At 44.4% G+C, this 16,569-nt stretch overlaps 1 protein-coding gene across 9 annotated transcripts in view; it reads left to right on the top strand.

Annotated features, from left to right (window-relative positions):
- Positions 1 to 16,569, top strand: part of baiap2b (BAR/IMD domain containing adaptor protein 2b) — a 115,024-nt gene that overhangs the window by 20,392 nt on the left and 78,063 nt on the right. For 8 of the 9 annotated variants that reach the window (XM_088069995.1, XM_088069996.1, XM_088069998.1 and 5 more), the window contains 2 exons: positions 6,595 to 6,670; positions 11,962 to 12,048. In XM_088069995.1, coding sequence (XP_087926121.1) covers positions 6,595 to 6,670; positions 11,962 to 12,048 — 163 coding nt within the window. The remainder of the gene's footprint in view (positions 1 to 6,594; positions 6,671 to 11,961; positions 12,049 to 16,569) is intronic. The other variant, XM_088070000.1, reaches the window with a different exon arrangement.

The raw sequence follows: 16,569 nt of genomic DNA, 5'->3' as shown, positions 1-16,569 counted from the left end.
AGCCCATTAAAGCCGGATCGGCCAACTTAACGAGCCGATGAAATGATCCCCTAAATGAGCATGCTGTGAGGACGGGGACTGTGGACATTGTGTGTGTGACGGACATTTCCAGATCCAAAAAATGGGCTCCGCTCCGGACTGCAGATATTTGCACCAAATCAGCGGCCTCTGTTTGTTTTTAGTGTTTTTTTTGCTTTCTCCTGCGTGTTTTCAGATTAAATTAATCAGACGTTGTTTTGTGAGCTTGAACTTTGGACAGAACCAGACCAGCCGCCCCCCCGTCCTTCTAGTCTTTATGCTAAGCTAAGCTGATCTTCTGGCTCTAGTTTCAGATTCAGGATTGAGACACACTGTAAGATTTTACAAAAAGCAGCAGTAACAAATCGCCATCCCTGCAGCACTTTATTTTAGGTAATGAAATAACTGCTTTTTCATAATAATGAACATCTATTCATGGAAAGTTTTTTGAACACATCCGCGGGAAAGGGCTTCGTTTGATTTACAAAATAAAAGACAAAACAGGAGTGACATTGGTGGACTCCTCAAGCGGCACCAATTTGTTTTATCTGGATTATCTTAATTTTTAAAATCGAGGGAATCCAAAATCATTATTGAAAATAAAATCCAATTAATCGTCCAGCCCAAATCGCTGCTTTATTAAAAATGTGTTCTGTGTTGGCTGTGAAACGTAAAGTGCAATCAATCGTCGATGTCTTTCGATGTCGTTCCTTCTGCACTTTGCATCAGCTTCATGTGTGAAAGGCAGCAGGAAGAAGTGAAACGTATTTATTCATTCATACATAATGAAACTATTGTCGGACATTAAAACCGTCCTAAATTTGAGCTCATTTATCATCTTATTTTGTGGTGTTGTTTTCTCTTCCCGCGGCGTGTGTGTTGGTGTGTAAACTGTGTGTGTTTTTTCGCATGTGTCAGTAATGACGTGAAGGTATGTTAATAACAGCCTCGCCAACTCAGCACAAGAATTCGCCGCATGAGGCCAAACCTGTCGGACGGCGAATACATAACACATCAGTCGTGTTGACACACAGAGACGTCGCCGCTCCTCCGTCGATTCAGACACCAGAGCCGCGCCGCGCCGCGCCGCGCCGCGCTCCATCTTCTATATTTATTCCTTTGTTGATGGTTTCTTTCTTCCTGCCCGCGGCGCTGATTGCCGCTGCTGGAGCGCTTCCACCGGCCGGGTTTGTTCGGCAGCCGAGGCGTTACGTAACGGCGGCAGAGCGAGGGGCGAGAGGGAGTCGGGGTATAAATAGGTTTGTTTGTCCCCAGAAATGCACAAAGAAAAACAGCCGCCCTCTTTTTCCTGCGTGCTGGTGGTGTGTGGGATTAACGTCACACACCGAGCACAGAAATCTGCTGCGAGGATCCTCAGCGGGGCGCTTCTGATCAGAGTCCTGCTCCGGTTCTCATCGGTCCACGTCCCAGTCCTCCCCGCGTCCTAAACTCTTCTTTTTTATGGTTTCAGCACCTTGAAGCTCCTCGCTCCCTTCAGCCTGTTTTTCCTGCACCCCTGCGTCGTCCTGCCCCACTTTCCTCTCTCAAGTTTGTGCACCAAGGTGACTGCTGCGCGTCAGCCGGCGGACATTAGCAGGCGGCGCTCGTAGACACAAAAAGACGTGTCTGTCAACCTCAGATGTCCCCTCCTGTCCCTTCCTGTCCCCCGGCCGTCTGCTCGTTCTTTTGTTCTCTGTGTCCCCTGTAGTCTTCTTTCTTTTCTGCTCCAGCCTGCAAAATATCAAAACTTTTCACACTCGCAGTCTGTCGCTGAAATGTTGAGGAACGTTCGGGAGCAGGGATCGATTTTCAGGGAACTCTGCACCGTCGGTACGACTGGGTTCAAAATAGAAGCGGCAACATTTTATCCTCATACACGCGTTCATACGATAGATCATGAATTAGCGCCCCTGCTGGTTACCGTAAAGTTGCATATGTTAGGTTTAAGAGAAGAGTCGAGGCTGAACGTCAATACGTTGAAATCCTAAGAAACTTCCTAAAATTCTTAAAACATCTCAAAATCCCAGAAATATCCCAAAATCCTGGAAACGTCCTAAAATCAGAGAAATGTCCCCAAATCCTAAAAATGTCCTAAAAATCCTAGAAACATATTTATATGTAACTTTGCATTAAGTGCATAATGTGACAACATCCAGCCTCGATTCTGCCTGAAAATAACTCAAAGTTCACTTCCTGTGTTTGGCGGACAATAAGAGACATTTTCAGCCGTGCACATCCGCCCTCGCCTCTTCTTCTTTTTGGTCTGGTGAGTTTCGTGTTTGTCTCCATCTCATTACTCCGGCTTCGTCGTGGCACGTATGAAAAGGCACAACATGGAAATGTTCCTGATTGTTGCAGTAATGTTGTGGGATCTGTGTGTGAACGCTCGCTGCTTTTCAACTGAATAAAGTTTTCTCGCCGGTGTGAGCGGGTCTTGATTACTCAACGCTCGCTGCTTGTTAGTCGTCGCGGTATCGTCGTCCCACTCGCTTCCCTCGGCTCGTCTCCGCCTCCGTCCTCCGCTGCGAGTCTGATGAGCTGCCATTTCAAAGTTAGAGAGGAGAGTCGGAGAGAGCAGGGCCGGCTGCTAAATTGCTGGCTTTTGTCGGAGATACAGAAGAAGTGAAAGGGCAGCTCGGACTGAGGGGGAGGCTGAGTCACACACACACACACACACACGCGGTTAAACTCATTATATAGTTCTTGGTGACTTTTCTGTCACTGGTTAACGATGGCTGAGTCTCTGCCTGCTGTCTGTCCTGCTGTGGACAAACTGTCTCTGTCATCTCTTCTAAAAGAGAGATTTAAATTCATGCTTCAGTGCGTTTGACTCTTCTCTTCTGCCGTTGAAGTGATTTTCAGCGTTACTTTGTTCTTCAGCTCCTCCAAACATGTTTTTTAAGTGACTTGCTGCTTTGTTTCCTGTCAGGATTCTGACACACAAAGTGTTTGTTTACCGGCTGTGGCTCAGAGGTAGAGCGGGTCGTCCGCTCACCGGAAGGTCAGCGTTTTGATCCCCGGCTTCTCCGGGCGACATGTCGAAGGGTCCGAGGGCAGTGTGAGTGTGTGTGTGAGCGGTTACTGTACGGGATCCTGAGCCACCGGTGTGTGAATGTGTGTGTGTATGTGTGTGTGGATGTGTGTGTGGATGTGTGTGTGAATGGGTGTGTGGATGTGTGTGTGGATGTGTGTGTGTATGTGTGTGTGGATGTGTGTGTGAATGTGTGTGTGTATGTGTGTGTGAATGAGTGTGTGAATGGGTGTGTGAATGTGTGTGTGGATGTGTGTGTGAATGAGTGTGTGGATGTGTGTGTGTATGTGTGTGTGGATGTGTGTGTGAATGTGTGTGTGTATGTGTGTGTGAATGGGTGTGTGAATGTGTGTGTGTATGTGTGTGTGAATGAGTGTGTGGATGTGTGTGTGGATGTGTGTGTGAATGTGTGTGTGAATGTGTGTGTGAATGTGTGTGTGGATGTGTGTGTGAATGTGTGTGTGGATGTGTGTGTGGATGAGTGTGTGGATGTGTGTGTGAATGTGTGTGTGAATGTGTGTGTGGATGAGTGTGTGGATGTGTGTGTGTGTGTGGATGTGTGTGGATGTGTGTGTGTGTGTTGTGCGGGGATGTGTGTGGAGGTGTGTGTGGGTGTGTGTGTGGATGTGTGTGTGGATGTGTGTGTGGATGTGTGTGTGGATGTGTGTGTGAATGTGTGTGTGGATGTGTGTGTGGATGTGTGTGTGGATGTGTGTGTGGATGTGTGTGTGGATGAGTGTGTGGATGTGTGTGTGGATGAGTGTGTGGATGAGTGTGTGGATGTGTGTGTGGATGTGTGTGTGGATGTGTGTGTGGATGTGTGTGTGACTGTGTGTGTGAATGTGTGTGTGGATGCGAGTGTGGATGTGTGTGTGGATGTGTGTGTGGCTGTGTGTGTGGGTGTGTGTGGATGTGTGTGGATGTGTGTGTGGATGTGTGTGTGGATGTGTGTGGATGTGTGTGTGGATGTGTGTGTGGATGTGTGTGGATGTGTGTGTGGATGTGTGTGTGAATGTGTGTGTGGATGTGTGTGTGGATGTGTGTGTGGATGAGTGTGTGGATGAGTGTGTGGATGTGTGTGTGGATGTGTGTGTGGATGTGTGTGTGGATGTGTGTGTGAATGTGTGTGTGGATGTGTGTGTGGATGTGTGTGTGGATGTGTGTGTGGATGTGTGTGTGGATGTGTGTGTGAATGTGTGTGTGGATGTGTGTGTGGATGGGTGTGTGGATGTGTGTGTGGATGTGTGTGGATGTGTGTGTGATGTGTGTGTGGATGTGTGTGTGGATGTGTGTGTGGATGTGTGTGGATGTGTGTGAATGTGTGTGGATGTGTGTGGATGTGTGTGGATGTGTGTGTGGATGTGTGTGGATGGTGTGTGGATGTGTGTGTGGATGTGTGTGTGGATGTGTGTGTGGATGTGTGTGTGAATGTGTGTGTGGATGTGTGTGTGGATGAGTGTGTGGATGTGTGTGTGGATGAGTGTGTGGATGTGTGTGTGAATGTGTGTGTGGATGTGTGTGTGAATGTGTGTGTGGATGTGTGTGTGGATGTGTGTGTGGATGAGTGTGTGGATGTGTGTGTGGATGTGTGTGTGGATGTGTGTGTGGATGAGGGTGTGGGTGTGTGTGTGGATGAGTGTGTGGATGTGTGTGTGAATGTGTGTGTGGATGTGTGTGAATGGGTGAATGTGACATGTGGTGTGAAAGATCACCATTCACTGATCAGACTGATCTGCCTGCGTCGTCTTCAGACGGTCGCCTCTGAATCACAGAAGTTTACAGTTTGTTTTTACTTGTTAAAAAAGACAACAAGTAACTTTTAATTACTTAGTGATGTTAGTAATGTTAATTATAATGTTTGATCACTTTTTGATTATTTTTCTCACAGAAATCTGGATCATAATCACTTTTCTTGTGTTGTGCTCAGACACTTTTCACAAGCGTTTAAATCTTCAAAACCAGAGCGGATCGGTTTGATTTATTTTTGAAAACGCGGCAAAAGGGATTGAGCAACTTGGCAAGGAATGTCCTGTAAATTGTGAAAAAATGAATCAAAGGTGACAAGAAAAATGACCTGAAAAAACAGTAAGAAAAAAAATTATTACAAAATTAACAAAAAAAGAAAAATTATTATTATTATGCATTTACAATTTATTTTAGAGATTAAAAAAAAATTTGTTTGTTTTTTTTTTTTTTTCTTTTTTCAGATTCTCAGGTAATTTTTAGGTGATTTCTTGGCAGAGGTTTGGGTCATTTCTGGTAAAATTACTCATTGCCCTCTTCTTATGTTTTTAAATCAGTTCAGTTTTCTCAGGTTTTGAAGGGTTAAGTCCTTAAAACATATTTGCATAAGTAGGCAGTTTCCACTACAGATTTTTGAGTGATATTCAGTAAATGTGATAAAATTGAAGGTGGAGCCGACTGTTTTACATCCCAGTAACCATGGCGACCGATGTTCAAAACATCAGCAGCTTTATTTCTATTGCAGCCACCGCACTAGCCGTCATTATTGCCAATCCACGGTCACGTAGCCGTGTTATGGAGCCACTATGGAAAGACGAGCCCCTTATACGTGGGAGCAGCCACGTACGAGGGATTTCTGGGAGATGTAGTCCACGATTTCACAGAGGAATTGTGGGTGAAAAACTTTCTCAGAGTTATGTGATACAATAACAGCTCTTGTAGCTCCTGCTGCATCAAATACCAGCTCATGTGAGCGTAAAAGCTTTTTTGCTATTAATGAGTTTTTTTTAAAATGTACGTGTTTCCTCTATACGTATTTTAGAATCATAATTTTAAATTTGCATAATTTGAGGATTAATTGAAATTATAAATGAGGAAAAACAATCACTTTTCATGTCACAAATCGGCAGGAAACGCAGCAATGGCTCCAAAAAACCCCACACACAGTCCTAACCTGTAGCTGTATCCAGCCGTGCCGACACTTTTGCATTTACCTGTCAGGTTTTGAGATATCTGATGGCTTCAGCAGCCGCAGAGAAAAGTGAGAAAACAGGTTTTATTTATAAATTGGGTGAAGTGACCCTTTAAAAAAAAGCAATTAGCGGGAGCAGCGTGCAGAGAGCAGCGAGGCTCCAGAGCTGCTGCTGAGCTGACGGGACGCTGCAGCCAAAACCTGACTTTATTCTCACGCAGACAGCAGGGGAGGTGACAAAACACACACACACACACACACACACACACACACACACACACACACACACACACACACACTCCAGCTCCCCCACTGACTTTGTGGCTTTCTCTCCTGTATTTTATTCCTGCAGTCGTCGCCGTGAGCTCAAAATATATCCTCTTCTTCCCCCCATTGGCCACACAGTGTGTGTGTGTGTGTGTGTGTGTGTGTGTGTGTGTGTGTGTGTGTGTGTGTGTGTGTGTGTGTGTGTGTGTGTGTGTGTGCGCCCGCCCCAGTAAATCCTGGTGCTCTACTCGTCATCTCAGCCGTCATCAGTGTTTGTTTCAGTGTCTTTCTGCCTCCTGACTGACCAAACGTGTGTTTTTGTGTCCTTGTCTGTCCTCTGCAGTCCATCATGGAGCAGTTCAACCCGTGTCTGCGGAACTTCATCGCCATGGGGAAGAGCTACGAGAAGGCGCTCACCAGTGAGTAACCCTTTCTGCTTCCCTCTGCGTGCCGGCGGAGGGTCAGCTGACCCCGCGCTCGGCCGTCACACTCGTGTTTGCAGAGATGTCGATGACGACGACACAGATATTCAGCAGCTTCTGGAGGCTCATTAACCCTTTGAACTCTGAAACAGTCATTTCTTATCCAGTATCATCAAATACGTCATATTCCTAAAATCTCTACAGCAGGAGCTCAAAGCTTATGTTTATCAGTAAAACATAATAATTGATAAAAGTATTGAAGTTGTGTTATTAAACAAAAATTGTAACATTATATATGTTAAAGAAAAGATACGTCACGTACTTAACGCTAAGTTACAAATGTTAGTTTCCAGAGCAGAAGTGTAGTTGGATGTTGTTGCGTTATGTACTTATTGTTAAGTTATGTAACAGAAAGTTACGTTTTTAACGTAAACTGATGTAGGTTAGATTTAGGAAAGGATTCATGGTTAGCCATCGTTACATACTTAACGTAAAATTAAGTACTTCATGTAAAGTTACATACTTAATGTAAAGTCACTTATTTAATGTAAGATTACAAACTTAACTTAAATTCCATAAAATTACATTCTTTCCGTAAAGTTATACTCTTAATGTAAAGTTACATACTTACGGTAAAATTACATAGTCAATATAAAATGATGTGCTTTACATTAAGTCAGGTACTGAAAGTGAAGTTACAACTCTACGTAAAGTTATGTGGTTAACGTAAACGTTACATAGGTTAGCTTTAGAGAAGAAAAATTATACAAACTAAATTTGATTTGAACTCTGTACGTGTGGCTTTTTGGAATAGTTCGATAATTCGTTCCTGTGGTGCCACCGTTCGTTTTTGCAGGTAAAGTAGCTCAGTGACGTCATCACGAACCTAAAACGTGATAAACAGACAGAAGTCTGTCGCTCTGTTTTTAAGGGGTTAAACTGGACGTCTGACAGAAGCTGCTTCAGTCACGTCTCTGCAGAGAATATCTGGTGTCCAAAGTCTCTCTCAGATGTCTCTCTGATTGTCTCTCTGTGATGATGTCCACGTCCTCTTCGGTTCATTGACCTCAGAGTCTCCGCTCTGTCCGTCCTCTGTCATCGCTCTGTGTGCGCATGTTGTGTGTTTGCACTGTTGCGTGTGTGTGTGCGCGCGCACGTGCGTGTGCGCATGCGTGCATGTGTGCGTGCGTGTGTGTGAAAGATGGAGGCGTTCATGCAGCCGTGGCTCAAGGTTAAAGACAAAAGCAGCTTTTTGGGGAGCTAAGTGGAGCACGAGCCGACAGGAAGTGGAACAGGAGGAGTCGTGAGAATACCGGTGCCCCCCCACGGGGCCGAAGAAACGAGAACGAGCCGCCAGTATCCAGGACGAAAAAAAGAAGGGAGGAGGTGCAAGAAAACGTAGAGAGAGAAAGTGACTCTGAACTGAGGACATAAAAAAGTGTATCATCGAGTGTCCTGCAGCTCATTAGTCAGCGCTGACTCGCCTTCCAAATTTCGTTTACTGACAAGAAGACCTGTTTTCACTCGGCGCTGACTCGCTGCTCTGCAGAGACGAGTCGCATCATGTTTTCAGTGATGCTGCAGCAGGACTCGATGTGCTGCAGGACTCGTCGTGCTCTGACTCGTTGTGAGGCAGGACTCGTGCAGTAGGATTCAGTGTGCACAGTGACCTGTTGAGCAGCAGGACTTGTTGTTCTCGGTGACTTGTTGTGCATCAGGACTTGGTGCTCGGTGACTTGTTGGGCTCTCCTCGGTGACTCGGAGGGAGATGCAGGGTAGACTGAGCAGCCCGGTGGAGGCGTGCTCGCTCCTCTCTGATAGAGGAGACTAAAAATAGCTCTGCGACTCCCTGAGCGGGGATTACACTTCATCACTGCCAGGCAGCGGCACTCGGGCAGCGTTAGAGCCGGGCCGAGTGTCTCGGGTTTCTGGAGAGACGGCGGAGCAGCCGCTGGTTTTTAAATGGGTCTGCGTCTCAGGGGACTCGCTCTGTTTTTGTTTGTGTGCAGGACTCGGGCTGGATTCAGGGTTTAATCAAGTCTTTGAGGTTTTCCGGATGCAGAGAACAGATTTCTGTTTGGTACAACCAGAATTTCCCAGAGAGCAAAGTGACGTCTTTAAACTGTCCAAAACAGAAAGACAAAGATGAGTCGAGTAGGAGACACGCAGACTGAAAGCTGGTTGTCTCAGGTTGAACCTGGACCTGTTTGTGACCTGCGAAGCATCGAATCAGCGCTCTGAGAGGATGGGACGTCTTCACAGTCAATCTGAATTGTTTGTGTTTGATCCAGCTGACTACTGCACTCTGTATCCGCTCTGCATCGACTCTGTATCCGCTCTGCATCGACTCTATATCAGCTCTGTATCGACTCTATATCAGCTCTGCATCGACTCTATATCAGCTCTGTATCAACTCTATATCAGCTCTGTATCCACTCTATATCAGCTCTGTATCCACTCTATATCAGCTCTGCATCGACTCTACTATATCAGCTCTGCATCGACTCTACTATATCAGCTCTGTATCGACTCTACTATATCAGCTCTGCATCGACTCTATATCAGTTCTATATCAACTCTATATCAGCCCTGCATCGACTCTACTATATCAGCTCTGTATCGACTCTACTATATCAGCTCTGTATCCGCTCTATATCAGCTCTGCATCGACTCTATATCAGCTCTGCATTTGCTCTATATCAGCTCTGCATCGACTCTATATCAGCTCAGTATGGGCTCTGCATCGGCTCTATATCACTGCTCTATATCACTGCTCTGATCCTCTTCACAGGCACAGCCCTCCTCTTCCTCCTTCCTTTCTGTCTCCCACCTTCCTTAGGGCTTGCCGCTCGCCTCAGCTTCACCTCCGTCCCCTCTGTCGCTCTGTCATGTCCCTCCCGGGACAGCTGAAGACAGTCTCTCTGTGTCTCGGCTCAGCCTGCAGAGTCGCAGCGCTGTGCAGTGATTTACTGGCTTTTCTCTCACTTTATGCTTTCGAAATGCTTTAATAGGAGTTATTGCAAAACATAGAAACAAAAGCAAAGAGCAGCCCGGCAAGAAATGTTCTGCACATTTTAGGAAAATGGTCAGTTTAGTAAATTATTTTTAAAATAGCTGCGGAAAAATGTCCAGAGAAGTACATATTTATTATTATTATATATATTACATTTGAATAGAATTATAATAATTTTTAAGCCGTTTCTTTTTTATGTTCACTTTTTTTTGTCTTTATTTTTTCAGCGATTTTTTGTTGTTGTTTGACTGTTTGTTTTTCAGTTGGTTTTTTTTCAGGTCATTTCCTTGTTTTTTTGTTTCTTTTGCTAATTTTACAAGTTATTTTCCTATTTTGTTTTTTCCTTTTTTTTTTTTAACTTTTACTGTTATCTTGTTTTAGTTTTTAAAAACATTTTTGAAAAGATTTTTAGAAGATTTTTTTTAACTCTCCCCTTTTTTGGTGGTTTCTAGTTCTTTTTTTTTTTTAACTTTCCCATTTTTTGTTTTTTTTTTAACAGCAGACCTGCAGCATCTGATCGCTGGGAGATTTGACGCTGTGGGAGGTTTGGCTGGTTGTTAGGATGCTGCCGTTTAAGATTTTAAAGTTTCTGTTTATCCAAATAACAAAAAAAGATCTTTTGTTGTAAACATGGTGGGAAGGAGTCATGTGACTGACTGATCTGCTGAAAGGTCATTTTTGGATGCAGCTAATAGTTCAGCTGCAGGTGTTTGCAGAGTCGGGATTTGATGCTTTTGTCGCTTAAATAAAGTTCAGTATCTACTTTTAGCTGTTTTGCTGCCTTCAGAGCTGTGAAACTGGCTTCTGATGAGCCGTCATTATTCTGTCACTCAAACTGGGCTTCCTCAGTCATTTTACATTGTTTCACTGTTACTTTAAATAAAGTTTCCCGCCAGCGCAGCTTCGTGTTTTGTTTGAACACAGCGCTGTTTGACTCCGCCTGCAGCCTGAAGCCTTCGTCTCCTGCAGGACTTATTTTAATTAGCTGGTCATTTCAACGGGTGAAATCTCCTGAATGTTTTGAATGTTTCACTTTGTGACGAAGAAAGAGGGTTGAAAAAAGATTTGATGAAATTTTCTTAAGAAAAAACGCTTTCATTGAGCGTTTCTGCAGACCACAAGTAGGTTTCATACGCATCATATCAACATATGAAGTGACAAACTGAATTAGCTGAATTTGTCATCAGGAGGTGGCGGGACGCTGGATGCTGGTGTGTCACCTCGGAGAGAAGCCTGCTGCTGCAGACCTCTGTTCAACACCACAGACAACAAGAATATTTTTGTTTTCCAGCAGCTTCTTGGGCACCAAATGTGGGTGGTTCAAAGTGACTGGTTGTTTTGTTTCCTGTTGGGATAGTGCCACGAAAAGCGTTTGTTGTTTCTTGTTTTTTCATTTTTTTTTACCAAGACATCACTGCGTTTTTGCGTATCACCTCGGAGAGAAGCCCACAGTTCGGGACCAGCGAGCAGCAGAAGTGCTTGTTTTTCAGAGACGTTGCTGTGTTTCTTGTTGGAAAAGTGCCACGACAGGTGGCGGCTTTTTATTGAGACATTGCTGCGTTTCCGTCAGCTATTCGCTCACCGATTGTGGATGTATTTTAGCGACCCGGTGCTTTGTGTCCTGCCACGGTAATGCCACGGAAAGGGGTTGTTAATTACCGAGAAATAGCTGCTTTTCTGCGTGTCGCCTAGAAAAGCCTAAAGAAATCTGTTCAGTACCAACAAACAACAAAAGTGGTTGTTTTTCAGAGACGTTGCTGCATTTCCTGTCAGAATTGTGCCACATAAGTGGTTTTTGAGCCAAAACATTGTCTTTTGTGCCTGAACATAATCCCGTTTACCACAGCATGTCTCTGTTGAAACGCACAAATGTAATGTATGGCTGCGATTGCAGGTTTTTAGAGCCACATTAGCTCTTAAAACGATGCATGGCGAGATACCGAACTGGTGGAGTAAGAAAATGCTTATTTTTCTGTAATTTGGGTAAAAGAAGTCTTTAAAGTTGTGGCTGCAGAGTTGTTTGTGCTGAGTTTTAGTTTGCTTCGCCTTGAGACGACTCTCTGTAGCTTCCTCTCTGTTTGCTGTAGTTGCCTCCATAGAGCTTCTTCTCTTCCTGCCTGGTCTCCATTTCCGCCTGTCGCCTTATTTCCCATAATGCCCAGCCTGACCTCTCTGGGGGGAGGGTGGGTGGGCTGCAGGGGAGGGTTGCAGAGCTGAGCAAGTTCATTTCAACTCGGCAGCCCTGATCTGACGCCCAATGCTTCCATGTTTCCAGGTGTCACATACGCTGCAAAGGGCTACTTCGACGCTCTGGTGCGGATGGGCGAGATGGCCAGCGAGAGTCAAGGCTCTAAGGATCTTGGTGAGTCCTCGTAGTGGCTTTAGCGCCCCCTGCTGGGCCGGAGGGGGGTTGCACCAGCAGGTGGTGAATGGGAACGCTCGTGCTGTTTGAGCAGAAGCAGCTGATGACCAACCTCAAACCAAACACACACACACACACACACACACACACACACGTTTCTGCTCTGATTTGGTGCTTAAAAAACTGAGCATTAGTGCACTTCAGAGCTAAATATTTGACAAGTTTATTTAACCCTTTGAAACCTTTGAATTCTGAGCAAATTGGTGCGATTTTTATATTATATTTTTTTGCATTTTTTTCTGTTTGTTTCCTTTTTTCGCTTATTTTCAAGAAATGTCCTTATTTTTTAAATTTTTTAAATTTTTGTCATTTTCTGGTTTTTTTTGTTTGTTTTGGGTTTATTTTTTGTCATTTTTCAAAAATTATTAAAAAAAAAAGTTCTTTCCTGTTTTTTGTTTGTTTTTGTTTCTTTGTTTTTTTTTAATTATTTTGTAAAACCTAAAAAAAAAACTATTTAACTTATATAACTTTTCACTAAATCTTTGCTAATTTCTGGGTCACATCTTCTTAAGTTACTTATTGCGTTCTTCCCATGTTTTTGAAAGAAATCAAATCAGTTTTCATCCAGGTGTCAAAGGGTTAATCAAACACACTTTATTTTGAGGATAATTAATTTTGCCTTATGCTGGTTAATCTCGAGTTTCCCTCACATTCAGACCAGGTAAAGGCGTTTTTATTTGCGCAGCGCGGCGGCTTCGCTTCATGACGAGGCCTCGCTGAGTTTCCAGCGTTTGACTGGACGTGAGGAGGAGTCGCTCGGCTCCCACGCAGCGTGGCGTCTGGTTTGGGTCGGATCAGCTCTGGTTCTGCTCAGTTATTCTGTAGAGACTCTTTGAGTGAAGTGAAGCTGCTCAGCTCAGGTAGGAACATGTATGACGTGAGACAGGCCTGTGCATCATGTCAGAGAGCGAGTCACGTGTCGGGGACACGTGTGACGAGTCTGACGTTAGACAGCAGGCGTGGACTGATCAAAGAGGAAGGAGGGAAGGAGGGAAAGGAGGGATGAGAGGAAAGCAGGGCAGTGGGGAGGAAATAAAAGCTGCATCCATAATTCACGGGGAGTCCTCTCTGGGTCCTCCCTCGCTCGTGTCCTCCGGCCTCACTGCTTCATTTGTCCTCCTCGTGTCTCTCTGCTCAAACACTCAGCCGTGTGCTCACTCTGATTTTGGCTCATTGCTGCATTCATTCGTGCGTTGAGCTCCGTCCAACCGGCGTCACGCCGCAGATCGACCTCCTGCTGTGAGTCTGCGGCTGTGACTCACCTGAAACATTTTTTAAAAAACTCTGCAAATTAGCTTGATTGCTTTCAAAAACATGGAAAAAAAGTTATGAGCAATTTAACAAGAAATAACCTAAAACTTTGTGAGTCAAAGAAATACACACAAAGATACAAAAAATTACCTCAAGCCAAAAAAAGACAAAACAAACAAGGAAATGAACTAAAAAAAATCATGTGAAAAAACGAAAAAAATTTAAATAATTTTACATATAAAAATATATATGTATGTATATATATATATATATATATATATATATATTTGAAATCAAAACTCCTTCAAATGCTAATTCTGTCAAAATCTCACACAGATCTCTCATAGGTAAATGTAACATTTTGTTTTTGAAAAATCATAAAAAAGTTAAAAGTGGAAATTTCTCTTCAGGATTTCCCATCATCCATCTGTGCATCCCTGTTTCCATTCGCTGTTGCACATTTCATACCGTCTGACTGAGCTTCTGCCTGCGTGCACGTTGCAGCTCCTTTTTTGATTTCTCTCTCCGGCAGCCGAACCATGACTCAGCAGCCGAACCATGACTCAGCAGCCCTTTAACTCAGCAGAGCCTCCCCCCGCCTGCGGTCAGCTGACAGAGCGGTCTGAGCAGAGCGTCTCAGCTGTGCTGCGTGCTGACTGACGGGGGAATCGCTCTGCTTATTGCTCTGTGAAAACTCGAGCAGATTTCGTATCGTGTTGAGCCTCACGGCTTCAGAAAACACGGATCACCTGCAGAACGCAAAGAGAGCGAGAAACCGTGGGACCGTACGAAGTCACGCAGAGAAAAACTCGGTTAAATGAGTCAGTGAAGTGTTTATTTATGAGCGTGGAAGCCGTTTTCCCCACTTTCTACAGGAGCACCTGAAACAGCTGTTTCCCAATAAACTATACTGATGTTTGAATATTCTGATTAAATATATTTAGGAAAATATGGTTAAACACAGGCTGTCTGCAGCTCCTTATAAAGACTGGCGGCCTTTTTTGACTCTGCGAGCAGCTGCTGAAGATTAAAGAGCAGAAATCAAACCAAAGTCAGAAAAGGTATTTTAATAACCATGCAGTGCGCTGCTATGTGTGGCATGCTACGCCAGTCACACACGTCATGTGACATTACAAAAATAATAAACGTGTCGAAGCAAATAAGACGTACGGGACACATTAGCATTGTTGGATTATTGTTGTTAGTTTTTGTTGGAGCGTCGCTGTTTGTTTGTTAAAAAGCACAATTTCTGCAGACGAGCTCGGAGAGAAGGTGAACATGTTTGTCGAAACATTTTGATTTATTTCTGCTTTTTATTCATCAAACATGAGGACCCAACGCAGATTTTTAAACTTGTAATTGTGCGTTTGATAAGGTTTTGTTCACGGGAAAGTTTGTGAGCTGAAGAGTGTGTTTGAGCTGAAGAGTGTGTGTGTGTGTGTGTGTGTGTGTGTGTGTGTGTGTGTGTGTGTGTGTGTGTGTGTGTGTGTGGTGGGCTGGAGGAGAGAACATCATGTTCCTCGTTCAGGTTTGATGAATAAACTCACTCCGTTAACATTTCTGAGAATATTCACTGATGTTAATATTCAAGTTTAAAAACTGCTGAAGAAACCGTCTGATGGAAACTCTGTTTTATACACGAGCTCCATCCGCACATCAACGCCAAACAGACGTCTACAGCCCCGAAAAAAATGCTCACTTTGAGCAGGTTGTTGTCACTAAAGCAAGAAGACTCAACTTGTCCACTCGTGGTTCTGGGATTTATGGACATTTCTCGGATTTTAATTCATTTCTTGGACCTCTGGACATTTCTAGAATTTTAGGACATTTCTAGGATTTCAGGACACTTCTCAGATTTTAGGACTTGTCTGTGATTTGAGGACATTCCTAAGATTTTTCGGACAATAGTGTCTTAGCTGTGTCCTCTGCCGGGGGGGTGTGGGTGATCTATTTTGATGCTGTTTTGGAGCAGGACAAAAACAATTCACAGTGTCAATCACTTTATTTATTGCTTATTAAAAGATGGTTGGGAGGCCACCCAGCACCCTATCAGGGGCCAGATTTGGCCCACGGGCCGTCAGTTGAGCATCACAGCCACAGCACATAAAAAGCACAAATTTGAGGTTGTTTATCAAAAAGTTTTGGATAAAAACATGAAACCGTTCAGGATCTGCACCTGAAGAATAACTCTTATTACCACCAACATCTCTCACTGACCTGACACACAGTGATGTCACTATGACACCTGACACAGTGATGTCACTATGACACCTGACACACAGTGATGTCACTATGACACCTGACACAGTGATGTCACTATGACACCTGACACAGTGATGTCACTATGAGACGTCACTATGACACCTGACACACAGTGATGTCACTATGACACCTGACACAGTGATGTCACTATGAGATGTCACTATGACACCTGACACACAGTGATGTCACTATGACACCTGACACAGTGATGTCACTATGAGACGTCACTATGACACCTGACACACAGTGATGTCACTATGAGACGTCACTATGACACCTGACACACAGTGATGTCACTATGACACCTGACACACAGTGATGTCACTATGAGACGTCACTATGACACCTGACACACAGTGATGTCACTATGAGACGTCACTATGACACCTGACACACAGTGATGTCACTATGAGACGTCACTATGACACCTGACACACAGTGATGTCACTATGAGACGTCACTATGACACCTGCAGCTGGATGAGTTTTCCTCGTCGATACTTCAGTGCAGTTGTCCCCTGCAGCACATAGTGAGCATATCTGAGCAGGAATGTGAGCCGTTTGTTGTTGAGTGAAACGTACGAACAGGTGCGTCGACCTGCTGCAGGTGTGACAGGAGCTGTGAGCGGCCACGTGCTGAAGAGCTGGCTGTTGTTTAGATTTCACTGATTCACGTGTCTCTCTTTCTTCTGTATGTTCTGCGTGTTGCTTCATGAGTGAGAGGACTCGTGGCTCCGTCTCTCCTCAGCTGCTCTCTGCTGCCTTCCTTCTTATCAGGGGTGGATTTAGTGATTTGGGGGCCCGGTGCCCCAGTTTAACTGCGCTGCTTTGGTTTCACCCATTCTGTAAGTGGGAGTGATGGAGGGCTGCTGGCAGCTGTAGGAGAGCTCACGCTGTTTTCTTTGAATATTTCTGAGAATTTAAAGTCGCATATATTAAAACTTGCATT

This window comes from Plectropomus leopardus, chromosome 19 (assembly GCF_026936395.1).
Source record: "Plectropomus leopardus strain MGB_pleo_1.0 chromosome 19, ASM2693639v1, whole genome shotgun sequence".
In the NCBI taxonomy this organism is placed as follows: domain Eukaryota; kingdom Metazoa; phylum Chordata; class Actinopteri; order Perciformes; family Serranidae; genus Plectropomus; species Plectropomus leopardus.
Note: the sequence above shows the minus strand (reverse complement) of the source record. Positions and strands in the feature narration are given on the sequence as shown.